General features: G+C 40.7%; 1 protein-coding gene across 2 annotated transcripts in view; it reads right to left on the bottom strand.

Annotated features, from left to right (window-relative positions):
• The window catches only part of fut8b (fucosyltransferase 8b (alpha (1,6) fucosyltransferase)), a 142,630-nt gene that overhangs the window by 58,649 nt on the left and 69,250 nt on the right, over positions 1–14,731 (bottom strand). For both annotated transcript variants that reach the window (XM_030128776.1, XM_030128777.1), the window contains 2 exons: positions 5,631–5,749; positions 3,854–4,016 (listed from right to left, as the gene is read on the bottom strand). In XM_030128776.1, coding sequence (XP_029984636.1) covers positions 3,854–4,016; positions 5,631–5,749 — 282 coding nt within the window. The remainder of the gene's footprint in view (positions 1–3,853; positions 4,017–5,630; positions 5,750–14,731) is intronic.

The following is a 14,731-nucleotide window of genomic DNA, read 5'->3' as shown; positions in this document are numbered from 1 at the left end:
GGATGTGTGTGGTCTTACACATATGTGAAGCCTACTGTCTTCGAATTGGTTCAAAACTAACTCAATTAAAGTCATACAGTTTCCCGTTTCTATCACACAATAGACATTATGGGGTTTGGCAAGACATATGATAGGATGTAAGGGAGTGCATAAACTCATCTAATCTAACACCTGCCATCTTATATCTTGTCATTTCTTCTCACCGATATCTAGTTTTCTTGTTTTCAGAACATTATATGAAAATAAAAGAGCAGATTGTGCAAGATTATTAAGATTATAAATACATTTATCTTTCGCTTGATCTTTTTAAGCTCTGGTTTTAAGATGTCTTCACTCAATTTAGAGACGAAATGAGCAGAAAAGAAAAACTGTCACACTAGTTTTTACTTCAACGATTTGCCGTCATACAGCGCTTTGAATGAATGTTACACCACTTATTTTAAGAGGTTCCTCACTTTCCAAATGCTGGATATTTTTCCTTGTTTCTAGCATGCATCTTCACTAATCAAGTATTTATTTCTTATATTCACATAGTTTTGCACTGGATAAAGGACTTCAACTGCATCAACTGGCATAAATCTGTAATTACTGGGTTCCTACAGGTTTCTACAAGTTAAATTTAAGACTTTTTAAGACTACTTAGAACAGAATTTAATGCTACTTCACGGCCATACTGGCACAAATTCATGACTCCTAGAACATAGGAAAATGTATTTATTTATTCCAATGCCTTGATTCCCATCGTTCCGACTCATCTCTCATCAGGGTCTGCAACGTTTGTGACAATTGGTTCCTAATTTCAATATAAATTGTCGGGTTGTAACAGGTGGAACTGAGTCAACTAATACTTCCTAGACATATTTAAACCTAATACAGCCAACAAGCTCATGGGAACATAATTTAAGACCTACTATATCAAATTTTAATACCTTTTAAAGACTTTTTAAGGTATCAAATGCAGGTTTGTAAATTCAAGACTTTTAAGGCTTTTTAAGACATCGCGGGAACCCTGAAACTTGCAATTCATTGTGTTCCAGGGTTCATGTACACTCTCTGCAGGACTTTGGACTTTGAAAAGCTCTGTTCCACACCTCAGTGAACTAGTCATTTCCTCTGCCCGTAAAACTTTGCGAAACTGAAAGCTCTTCATAATGTGGTGGTGATTTCTGGATAGTAGCTGCATACTTTAATGTCCTTATTTTTACCTTTTCTTCAGAAATTTGGGAGACAAGGACACTTACCCCCTTCATGGGCTGAATTTCAATGAGAACCAGTGCGTTTATTCGTGTCAAATATTCCGCTGCTCTTTCCACCTCTGCCCCTATCTGCACTGGCTCTTCCAGTCTTTGCATTGCAGTGCATAAAAAAAAAATCTGAGCGGCTTAGAAGGAAAAGGGAAAGTCCAACAGTCTGTCATCAGTGGGAGAGTGTGTGTATACATGCATGTCTGTGTGCATGGGGTGAGGAATCAGACTTTGAAAAGCTGCTTAGGCAGCAATGACTAAGACAATGGGCCCAGTAAGCCACTTCAGCAGGATTACAATGAACCACTTGGCTAAGTGACACCAGGCCGTTTCTACACTCAACTGTGCCTGAAAGCATGCCAGCCAGATAACACAGGGGTGTGTGTTTGACCTTTGCCCTTGTGTCTTCGCTACTACTGTTACTGTGGCCTCAAGCTAATGTGTTAGTTTAAACACTTGGTAAACAATAGTGAGTCTCTTATTAACACGGCGCACATGAGCCAAGAAAAACAAAGACTTAAAATACTGATATTGTGTTACCGGGATTTTAACTCCTTTTCATACAAAAACCAGTAGGTCCAATAATACCTAACCCTCTGGAGTCCAGAGTTGCACTAAAATAAATATTGTTAAAATGACGTCGAATTATAGCCTGTTTCATTTGATCTGAGTGGTTGGCTTCACATTATGCAGATTTTGGTAGAATGATAATGTGACTTCAATAATAGACCTGTACACAAGGATATTTTCTCTATCCAGACCTCCTTAAATCATAATTCATTAGCCCTGAACTAAAGGAAGATGAATAATCCTTGACACATGTCTTGACTTTATCATGAATTGTTATTTAGTGCTCATGATTTCCATAAAAAATACCTAAACAGCAAAATATGAAGAATCTAAACCTTCAAATGATACGTAGCATGCCTATATTTGCAAGTAATATGTTTATGACTCAATGAACACTGTGATGGTGGGGTGTCTAGGGTGCTGCTTAGATATATGTTGATCAGTTTAGTACAAATGTGTGTATGAGATAAAAGTGCAGAGGCTATTAAATAATACATACAAGTTCAATATCTTGATTCAAACTGTTTCTTATGTAAAAGTACAGATGAATGAGCACAACTTGGCAGCAGAACTATACATTTGCTTTAAATGCAAACATTCATGTTATGTGCACTTATGTCACATTTATATTCAACTTAAGTGAAAGTGCTTGCAATCTGCCACTGCCTGAGTGTGAAAAAGCAAGAAACATAAATTCTTGCACCTAAACTTGTGATGAGCAGGTCGACAGTGTGACACTTACTAATTAACACTAAAAGGAAAAGTCAGGCTATCCAAGAGAGGGACATCTTGGTAACAATGCCTTATATGTAACAGATTCATACATTCATCTTCTGGACTTGAGAGGGTCGTGGGGGTGCTACAGCAAAAAGGGGGCGAGGGCGAGGTTCACCCTGGACGTGTCGCCACTTCCTCACAGAGCTGACATATAGAGACAAACAAGGAATCACACTCACATTCACACATATGGGCAATTTAGATTGACCAGTTAACCTATTAGTGCATGTCTTTGTACAGTGGGAGGAAGCTGGAGTACACGGAGAGAACCCACGCAGACATGAGGAGAATGTGTGAACGCCACAAAGAAAGGTCCCCCAAGGAAATCGAACCCAGGTGTCGGAATCAAGGTGACAGTACTAACCACTGCACCACCATGTTGCCTGTATGTAACAGATGTGCCAGTTAATTGCTTTTTACAATCTTTAGTTTTATTAGTGCTATTAAATGTATAAATTTTGAATATCTTTTAGAGGTTTATAAAACATTTATGTACCTTGCCCTTTGGAATTGCTGCTTTGAAAATCTACGGAAGAGGATTAGAGCCACTGGAAAGGTCCAATATATTTGGTTTTTTATTATTATTCTGAGAAAAAAGTCAGAATTTTGAGAGTAAAGCCAGAATGATGAGGGAAAAAGTCAGAATGATGAGGAAAAAAGTCAGAATTCTGAGAAAAAAGTCGGAATTCTGAGAAAAAAAGTCAGACTTCTGAGAAAAAAAGTCAGAATTCGGAGAAAACCAAAGTCAGAATTCTGAGATTAAAGTCAGAATTCTGAGAAAAAAAGTCAGAATTTTGAGATTAAAGTCAGATTTCTGAGAAAAAAGTCAGAAGTCTGACTTTAATCTCAGAATAATTAAAAAAATAAATTATTGGACCTTAATTTTTTTTTCTCCATTGGCTCTCATCCTCCTCCACAGAAAAGCGCATATACAATCTAACTTACTCACTTAGTATGCTTGCATAATTAAAACTTGTTAAAAACAAAAAAACAAAACAGTATCATATTTATGGAGTCAGTCTATGGCGCCATTTAGCAATTCAATATCTGCTATTGTATACGTTATGAAATTGAGGAGGAAAATTTCAGCCGTCATGGTAAGAACTCTCCTTGAAATTTTTTTTAGGTGTCACTGCTCACTCAACTATCACCTAACACAATAATCTTTCCTGTCAGCCGTGCCATGGATTTAATGATTTCCTTTAAAACCCTGAGGAAAGTTGTGACATTTGTAGTGTAACATCACCATAGAGTATGCCCACCTTTCCTGGTGTCCCAGGTCCTGCAGAAGCATGTCCGCGTACTTCTGCCTCTCGCTTGCTTCGACATTGGCCAATTTTTTCACCTCGCTGCGAACAAAGTACCAGAACTCCTTCACGCCGTTTTCCACCCTCCTCCGTAGCTCCTCCTGAGTGGGCCCCGGGCCTGCAGCAAAAAGTTAAGGGAACATAACTCACAACAAAAACATAACAAAGACACTCAGCTGATACTCTTATGAAACACAGGTATGGGGTTTGTAACAATGAATCAATGACGTTAACCTCAAAAGAACTTCCTTGTGAACACAGCCAGGAGGATAGCGAAAGAAAAAAGAATACAAAGAGGTCAAGAAAGGAATTCCAGAAGCGAGGAGCACAACAATGGTAGTTTTGGAAAACAACCATTAAAATTTTACTCTTTCATTTTGTGTCCCTGGGTGTTGCTTTGACCTCATTAAGAGAGACTTGATCAGTGCGTTTTGCCTCATAGCTTTTTCTTATGAGCTTTTTTTCACACAGTTCTAACAACAGGAAGGAACTCTATACTCCACCCGAGTCAAACAATGTGGACTAACCCACATGGATAACACAACTGCCTGCTCTGGTTTCTGTGGAAAGGACCAATGTGAAAAAAACAAAAAAACAAAACAAAAAAAACAGGTAAGGAAAGGACAGCCTCAAGCAGGATAGAAGAAGTGGTGGTGGAGGAGGTAAGAGGTTTTTTTTTTTTTTTTTTTTACATTTCTATCTCTTCTCCCTTCACTCCCTTCCCTTGGTGGAAAAAAGCTGGAGGGTATTTTTAGCTTTTTCTTTCCCTGCGGCAAGATGGAAAAGCTGACCCTGTGCTGCCCTCCGCGCTTACATGTCCTTTATTTTCTCACTGTCTGTCTCTTTTCTCCACTCTCTTACACCCATTCTGCCACTGGGGCCTTCACACTGCTTCCACTTCATTCACACATTTCCCCATTCACCTGACAGCTTTCTCTGCCCCTCTGACCACTGCTTAGAGTGGCAAACACACACATGACCCTGCCCATCCGACGGCAAAGCTCTGCCATCATCACTAGTCGCTTTTCCATCGGACATATGCGCAAAACCGATACCGATATTTACTAAATGTCGAAAAAAAACACAAGTGCGTAATGTTGGTTTTTCCATTAAATCACAAAATGCAATGATTTGTTTATTTATTATCGCGAGATGACACGAGAAGTCATTCCATGAACATGGCGACGAACGTAAATATGGTGTTGATTCACAGATATATTCATTATTATTATATATTACCCTTCTATCTTGTAATAAATTAAAAATGATTGGGTTTCCTGGTGTGTCCACACATACCGCGACATGTTTCTTCTTCTTCGCTTGTTGTAACGTACGTCAGCATCCGTTTTTTACATTCACCTGACTCTACTTGCGAAAAAAGGTCTTTCCATTGCAGTTTTGCACGACATATAATTTACGCCGAAAAACCACTTCTTGCCAGCGCGAAAAATGAGACTTTTGGTGAAACTGTCATTTTTCCATTAGTTAAATTTTTATGTGCAAGTTATATTTGCGCAATTTGAGGGTCAGTGGAAAAGCAACTACTGCTAAGCTAGAGCAGGCTTAATGCTGGACTAGACTACTGTTCTGACTGCAGGCGAAATCTCACAAGAGCCTCTGCCTGATTCTACTACCATATATAGTCAAACCCTCACGAATCAATCCTTTCATATTTGCAAGCTCTGTGCCAAATCCTTCCCTGTAACCTTTTAGGTGGCCCTGCCCTGCTTACCATCTCCAGTGAGTTTCTGGAAGCTGTGGATCTTCTGTTTGGCTCTGGTTAGCTGATCTTCCAGGGAGCGCAGTCTCCCCGCGGCCAGGGACCCGGCTTCTGCCTGACCGTCTGGTATCCTGAGGGGGGAAAGACACAAGAAGAGGATGTGATGGGTGAACATAGGAGCACGTATGGTCGATAGCAGATACAGCACAAAAATATCTCTCTCTGTGGAAAGAGCCGGCTGAAACAGCGTTATACAGGGTGTATCAAAAAAAAAAAAAAAAAAAAAAAAAAAAAATATATATATATATACTATATATATATATATATATATATATATATATATATATATGTAGATTTTGAAAAATTACCCCCAGTTCTGCATTTAATAATTTTTGGAATTTTCTTTTATGGATGTCGGTAGGTAGGGGATTGGTGGATATTTGTCCAAATTTACAGACTCAGGTTTTCATGCATGAGTGAGTAAAGGCAAATTGTGCAATCCAAGTTAAAAGTGGTTTGCGCAAAGTAGCGGTGGGATTTAGATCCAATCCAAGGTCATGGGAGGGGTCAATGGGCATCCATCTTGTTTTCCACAAAATTGCCAGGTTACAGCATTAACACTTTGGCCACCATGTCAGTTTCATTTCTTTACCCATGGCAGCTGTTCTTGCCTTTCAAAGTTAATTCAACTTGTTTAGGCCTGAAAATGTCGCTGAGTACAGGCCCAGTTAGGGTTAGGGTTAGGGTTAGGTTAACCCAAATTTAGCCTTGATATCCATAAAAGAATATTCAAAAAATTATCAAGTGCGAAACTAGGGGTAATTTTTCAAAATGTATTGTGTTCAAAATGTAATGTGTTTTTTTTTTGTTTTTTTTTTTGATACACTCTGTAGTAACAAACCACAAAAAACAGTCACAAAAACCAAACCACTAGTGAAGGACAAATGAAGGTAACGTCTTTGCAGTAAAGTTATATAACATTCATTATTTGATTACTCATCTGTTAAGTTAAGAAACAGTGGTGCTGCTCAGAGGCTCCAAAAACCTCATATGACATCTCCAGAGCACTCCTTTAGTTTGAGTAACAGCAAAAAGATTAAATAAATGATAAACAACAGAAAAAAAAAAAAACAGGTGGAAATTCTGAAAGGCTTTTTGGCAAAAAAAAAAATAAAATAAAATTAAGTTGACTGACAGTTTTCTCAAGCCACAAATCAACAAATACACCTACACTGAAGTGAGTGTAAAAAAAAAACAAAAAAAAACACAAGCATTAGCTGTGACTGGTCCTTGCTCATAATTTTAAAAGCTGGAAAAACACACTGGCAGTCGCCGAAATGTCAAATTCCTTTTGCAGTATGTACTTGAACTTGTCTGAATAAATATTTAGATGAGAAATAGGCCACACAGCTGTAGAATCCCACTTCTGTAGCTACATGAAATAGAAACGTACTTCTTTTCTATGTCAACATCAGGTTTTTAATAGTCGTTAATCAGATTCAGGATTTTGGAGAAGCAGCGAGAACTTATTAGCATTACAAACATTCAGCAGTTAGTCTTATATGCGTCTTACTGGTATCACAGCTGGACACCGCAGTCACCCTGCCCTAGTTTACTTATATTATTATATTATATATTGAGGAATAAATCAAATATGCACTTATGAATAGTGCATTCAAGCATCACAACATGTTGCCAGTTTATATACGTACTGAGTCAAATTATGGGGCTGAGAAATCTATGAAACACAACTGGAGCTTGATTGTACAATTACGTAAAGTGTTGAATTAGGTACAGCAGTTCTCAGCTAACATGCTTTTCACCTGACATATAACCATTTTGACCCTGTTAAAACTAAGTCAGATTAAATATATACATAGCTACCAAACCTATTAAATTACCGTTATACAAGTCTCTAATATTTGTTACCATGCCAACCATTTACCAATATTCTTCATGGAAATCTTAACTGATTATTACACAAACCATATGCTGCATCTGTTTTGTGAATTATAGCTGAAAAGGTCTTTTGTCACACAGATCATGTGAGGAACTAAACACTAATAATTAATTGTATTACTTCCGTAAATGAACCACAACTGATCTTGAGGCTCGCTGCTACCGTTTTATGTTTTTTTTTCTGATTAAGTATAGCCAGCGTGACAGTTACTGCGCGCTAAAGCATCATGTGCTGGAGGCTTTGAAAATTTACAGCTTGGAATCTTGCAAACCCAAATTGCTCATTACAGCTGAAATGATGTTTGTGGGTTTTTTTTTCAATCCATTTAAGGTGCTTTACATTAATAAAATAAGCCAATTTAAATTCAGATGTAAAAACAAATCTGTGTTCAGATGGTGTGTACTGTAAATTACTGCAAGACGATAAACAAAGTGACTTAAAACGGGATTTCCCATCTGTCTCTGGGACATAAATAACCGCCGCACTTGTGCAGTGAAATCAAAAATGAGTGCTCCGACATGCTCAGAACACAAAGTTCAAATCAAGCGAGGAGAAAAAAGAACAGTCGATGACATTACACCAAATCAATTCCTCTACATAAAACTATTAAAAATGGAATATGTTCGAATGCACAGGGGCATTGGTGAAGTGCTGCAAAGGCCATGTTAATGAGTCATCAAGGCATGCAAACTCAATTTGCTCCCTGAGTGAGGAACATCAGTCGCTGGCAGGCATAAAGATGAGACTTTTAAAGTTGCAACAGCCTTTCTCATTGCACAACCCAACCCCCCCCCCCCTTCACTGTTTGAGCCTCAGTCCTCCTAGAGAAGCTCAGGCCTCCCACTTCACTGAGCACTAGCAGATTTCTGCACTTCAAAGATATGGAAAGAACTAAGGAGAGAAAGGAAGGACGTAATGTAACACATTATGTAACTGCAAGATGGACAAGGATAAACACACACATTATTGTGGCTTTACAGATGGTTGGATGCATGTCTTAAATATTCACCGGCTTTTCACTGCAAAATCTGTGGCATTCCTTTTTTAGCTACATGACACACATCTTTTGAAATAAGACCCAGGTGCATTTCCTTTTCCTAAGAATCAGCTCAGCCCTTAACTGTGAGAATGGTATCTAGTCTCACAGTTATGTCTGTTCAAACAATATTCAAGATCTCCCAAAGGTCACACCCTAACCTGCTATTACACAATTATACAGGAAGTAGGACTTTTTTCCTTCAGTGACATCATTTCCCACGGGGTTTAAGTGCTTCTAAATGTGTAAGTAAGGACACTTGAAACCTTCTTGAACAACGCAGACGATCTAGGCCAGATCAGCGGTAGGCTAATGAGTACATACATGATACAGAGGTTAGCTAACGTGCTCAAAAGAATCATGAACGGCTGAGACGCTGTTTCTATTATAGGCAACACACAAGTATCCACAACCGAGACATGCCGATAAAAAACACATCCACACCCTAAGTGGTTCAAAAACCCACAAACACACAGGAAGGAGTCGAGCGCTGTACACAAATACACAAATGATCCCTGATGCTATCTCTAGAGAACCTAGAGCAGAGACTAAACAAGGCAGCTGGATTCAACGGCATCTTAATCAAACGATACAGGAAAGGTAACAGATGAGGAAAAGCCCAACTTGGGGGAGGTGGGACTGAAGGTGGAGAGGAATACTGTGTAGAGAAAGACAAGCTATGAAAGCAGGGGGTGATGAGCCCCACAGGCATTGAGCACTGAGCCGGAAAGCAGGTGAGGTTCCAGCTTCCTCTGAAATGCTGCCCCAGCTGTCGCTCCATTGGCTCCCGCCCCGGCACCCGGTAACCATGGAGTTCGCAGGGTGATCAGGGCCGGGCGGAGCAGCGTGAACGGTGGGGGCCCGAGTGGCACTGCGCCGCATACATATTTCCATGGTAAAATTTAATGTACTCCGGTTGACTTCAAAAGAAAACCTATGTGCTGACCTGCAAAAACCATACATATGGATGGGAATGTAAAGTGTTCTTGGAGGTGTAGATGAAAGGGAACTACATGAATGTAATTTGGCTTTACACTTTGATTTAGAGCTAAAATAATATGTTGCAAAATCCTGTGTTTCTTGTTAACAAACATAACTCATTGCACGGACATCTCGGGGTCAAAAGCGCTTTGGTAGGTTGTGATTAGCTTTTAGTAAACCACTGCAATCAGCGTAACGCAACATGAGGTTTGGATACGCCTGATGAATGGCGATGAAGGTAGTATTACTAGCTCATCTTAAACGCGATGCTGTCGGCGATCTGTATCATCAGGTGAAGAATCTTCGGACTAAGGAGATCTGATGCGGTACAGAGATAGAAGCATTTAAGGACGTGCACTCTCATGAATAATTTTCATTACCATGCTGAGTTTGTAAAAGCACTCTGAAGAAAAAATGTGGGATCAAATTGTGGACTCCAATTTGTTTCTATTTGTTTTGACTTCCAACAAAAGCCGAAAGCATTCTAAAGATAGTAAAGGCTTATATATGTCTAAACTGTACTCTGGTTGAAATGTAGTTCTAAATCACTTTGCAGCTCTCCAAGTTATTTATTTTCTTTTTTTTTTTAATCCAGAATGTGGCACTTTTGCCAGATAATATATTGTATGCAATTAAAGCAATGAAAATATTGAGTGTACCCGGATTATTATTATATTTTTCTACATTTACTATTGCTTTTTAATAGAGCCAAAACATTTATCACTTTGATTTAGAGATCTTGTGTGTGTGTTGGGGGAAAGAAATGTGTTGGTGTGCATGACTCCACTGATAAAGCTTTCTGTCTGGGAACAAGTGAGTGTTGCATCAAACCACTTGACTCTAATAAGTCAAGCTAATAAACCAGAGGAATGCAGTGGTGGAAAAGGCTTGTAAACACCATAAAGAAGTGGAAAAGTCCACTACTGCCATAAAAACTGGGTAGCACTTTCAAGTAGCTTTTGTAAAAGTTGGATAAATAATGACATTGGCAACTCTGCCACATCCAGTTTATTGTCTGACCATGTAAAATTTTAAATGTAAAACTGTGTGTTTATGGGAATATTTCTACACTATACCAAATCAGTTAATCTTTTCCCCACTGTGTATCTTTCCTTAGCGATACCCATGTTATCTCCGCTGACTTCAACACTATAATTGCAAAGTAAACTGATTCTTTATGGTGCATTCTTTCCCCGCATGCTTCAAGGCCTGTACATCCACAACAAACCAGTTCTGCTCTGCTCCAGGCCCTACTTAACAGAGATGTCCAGAGCACAGATAGCTCCGACAATGAGGCTACTGTGCGGCAGTCGACCTTCCCTCGGTGGGCCTGAGCGACGGCCGGGTCGATGGGAGTTCAGTTCTGAAAGTAGCAGCGGCATCTGTTTAGTGGGACACAACCTTTACAGGACTATTACGGGCCTCGAACGCAGGTGGACGTTGGACTCGCCGCGCAAAATTACATAATAGTTTCCATTTTATTTGTTTGTTCAAGATGTGCATCCAAATTAGGCAGGTATATGCAAAAAGTAGCATGTACACAATGCAAATGTAATCACAAGGTCACACAGAAGGGGAGCAATTGGAGTCTAATGGTTAATGACTTGCACCATTAAAAGACAATTCCACTGGAGCACAGGAAAACTGACTAATGCCGCGTTTCCACAACATGTTACCAGCTTGACTTGGCTCGACTTGGCCTTTTTGCATTTCCATTACAAAAAAGGACTTGGAATCTGGTACTCGGTACTAGTTTTTTGGTTTCACCTCCGCCAAGGTTCCAAGACTGGGGAACAGATACTAAAATGTGACGTGTAAACACTGCAGACCACTGATTCATCAGAGAGTTGTCTCTGTGACCCACCGTTTTACAAAACACAGATGCTGAAGTTGACAGTAAATGTAGTGGTAGGTTAATCCACATGATGACAGCCCATGAAACTACGCCATGGTTTGTCGAGGAGGTTCAGATGTAACAATTCAGCATGTGCTTGACGAGTCAACAGGAAACGAGCGAGTTTATCAGCAAATCTGAGCCGACGACACAGAAGTAACACACCGCATCGCTATGACGTCCAGGTACTGTAAAGTTGGCAGTACCCTGTAATGGAAACAGTCTCCAGGAGTAATACCTGATACCTGAGTTGAGCCGAGCTGAGTTGAGCCGGTTCCACGTAGTGGAAACACAGCATAAATGCTGCCTTTCGATCTATTGGTTTTACATTTGGGTCACATGGTGCACGATGTGGGTGGGACTCAGGGTAGCAGTTAATTGATTTAAGAAAACGATGTCACGCTGCCTTCTAAAGTTTTTGTCGTAACTACTGTTCAGTGCCAAATGAATCGTCTTGTTGGCAGTGAGGCGGGCTGAAATAACATATAAATTAGATAAGTGCAGTGACTGGTCTCTGCAACCCTTCTCATCCCTTCAGTCCTCATTTTCCATTTCCTCGTTGGTGCTCTTTACTTAGCGCAGTCCTCACGCCATCCATCATGCTCCCCTCTTCTGCATCACTCCCTCCCACCCCTCCATGCCTCTGTTGGCATGCCTGGGGGATCGATCAGGTCCTCATCGCTCAGCCCAGCTGTCAGTCTCACCCCTTGCTCCCTCCGATGTCACACCATCAGGCTGGCGCGTGTCATTGTCTCCACAGGAGCCATGGCTTCATGCCCGAGGTGACTGACAGCTGCAGAGAGGGCGGAGCCAGACAGACTGAGCAACTCGACCCTGTGCTCACCTCTCATTAATGCTGCTGGGTGATTGGTGGGCTGGCACGCTGCCTGTCACTCAAATCACTCAGGAACAGCCTGAATAACCGAATCGCTGGACTGAATCTGTAGGCCAGCCAGGTGATACTAATTTGAATCTAAGCGTTGACTGATAGATTTATTAATTTCACATGACAATTCAATTTGAAAAATTGTGGATAGTTCAGCAAAAATAGCTAAAATGTGACCATTAATGCATGAATAATCCTCCTAGCTGTTTGCATATTCCTCTGCTTTTTGCTAATACTATGCAACTTTGCAATATCTGACCAAGTCAATCAATATTCCCTGCAAACAACTTCAACACCGCTATCACTCTTTATCATAAAGCAAATGAGACAGTGTAAACACGATCCGTTCTGATATAAAGTGAATGCAAAACACTGCTCAATATGACAGCACATCCATCTAACGCTGCGCTGCAAGTTAAATCCTACACTAAACCATAAATCTCTGGTCTTTATGGTGTAGGATTCCACCGCCTAACAACTCGACACTAAGGTGTGATTCAGCCATAATAATGTCAGTTTAATGGGTTTGATTCTCTCTGAGGCCACTCATAAAAAATGAATGCACTAATGGTAAGGTTAGGTGCTTTGGATGAAACCATGTGGGCATTTTTATTATTCAATATCAGCGAGATGCTTGGAAGACCTTGTTCTGCCTCTTGTTCAACATGGGCAAATTCATGTTCTCAGTCCAAACCTGCAGAATGCCTTAGTTGGTGAATTAGGTTAAGCATGCATTTCAGCTATTCTCTCATTTGAGCTAGTGAGTTGTTACATAGTCAGTCAGGCTGTGACAACCTGCCGGCTGGAGTCTGGCTTGGTGCCATGCCTCTGTCAGCAGTTTGGTAGTGGAGTGAGGCAGAGGAAGAGGAAGAGGAAGGGGAGGAGAGATATGAAGGAGGAATGAAATGAGGAGCAGGACAGGGAACTGTGAAGGGAGGGGCTATGACAGGGAAGATGGGCAGCTCACTAACCACCTCTTTGCATGTATTAAGTCTATAATATAATAAGAACAGCAACTGGATGAGGTGTGGTTGGGTTTTCTCTATGTGACCACTACACGGTAGGGATTGACTGCTATGGTTTTGTTCATGGCCAATAATGATACCAATTATTAGTCATTAGCCATTGGGTGGCATGGTGGAATACTGTAGAGCATGGTGACACTGTGGTCCTGCCTCATAGCTTCTGGGTTCGATCCCCTCTAGGGATAGGAATCGAGAACCAGTTCTTTTTGAGAACCAGATCCCAGTAGCTTGATTCCTTGGAATTGTTGCCTGCCTGCTTAACAATTCTTGTTTATCGATTCCGCCTTCGTTGCGCATGCACGATGATGTCACGCATATGCTGCATTGTTTGGTCAGAATGTAGCCAACATGGCACTGAGGCAGAAAGGGTCTAAAAGATGACACCGGGGCCACTTGTAACACTGGCAAAGCTTACATTTCTTCAAAAGGGTGGAATCCCTCCTATGCTCAAACATTTGTTCACACAGCATGACATTCATTTGATACGCTGCTTAGCGGCACTTGTGAATCTAACGGCAGAGTGAACACTAGGCCGTCATCTGGGCCCAGTTCTGGTTCCGGTGTGGGCAACAAACGTCGTACCCCCTAAAATACAAGTTTCCGAAGGTAGGGGAAAGGAAATGAGGTGCACAACAATGGGAGATGGGCAGAGTCAAACCGGTTCCACGTAGTGGAAATGCGGCAATAGAGGAATTAGTAAAGCGTCTTTAGTTTCACTTTCACTGTACACCCACCCCCCCCCAACCGGGCCTGGCATCATCTGTTATTATTTGTACATACTGTATATGTAATATTTTCTGTGCAGTGATGGAAATATAAAAGACAGTTAAGGCAAACACACAAGTTTGTTCTCCTTTCATTCCTTCACCCAATGAGAATCAATAAGAGAATCGATAAGGAATCGGATCGATAAGCAAAATCGATAATGGAATTGGAATAGTAAAATTCTTATCGATTCCCATCCCTAATCCCCTCTCAGATCAGAGCTTTTCTGTGCTGAATTTGCCTGTTCTCTTCATGCCACATGGATTTTCTCCAGGTTCTCTGGTTTTCCCCACAATTAAAAAACAGGTATACAGTATAGATTAATCCTCCTCTGGCACGGTAGGGCAGCAGTTAGCACATTTGCCTCTTGGTGTGGAATCCTCCCTCCATCCAAAGGCATGCACTTAATAGGCTAATTGGTCAATCTAAGTCACCAAGTGTGAATGTGAGAGTGAAAGGTTCTTCGTTTGTATGCGTCAGCCATGTGATGACCTGACAACAAGTCCAGAGTGTACCCCGCCGTTGTCTGTTGCTGGCCTGGACAGGCTCCAGCACCCCCCATGGCC

The sequence above is a fragment of the Sphaeramia orbicularis genome, chromosome 24, assembly GCF_902148855.1.
Source record: "Sphaeramia orbicularis chromosome 24, fSphaOr1.1, whole genome shotgun sequence".
In the NCBI taxonomy this organism is placed as follows: Eukaryota; Metazoa; Chordata; class Actinopteri; order Kurtiformes; family Apogonidae; genus Sphaeramia; species Sphaeramia orbicularis.
This window is presented reverse-complemented; position numbering and strand designations above follow the sequence as displayed.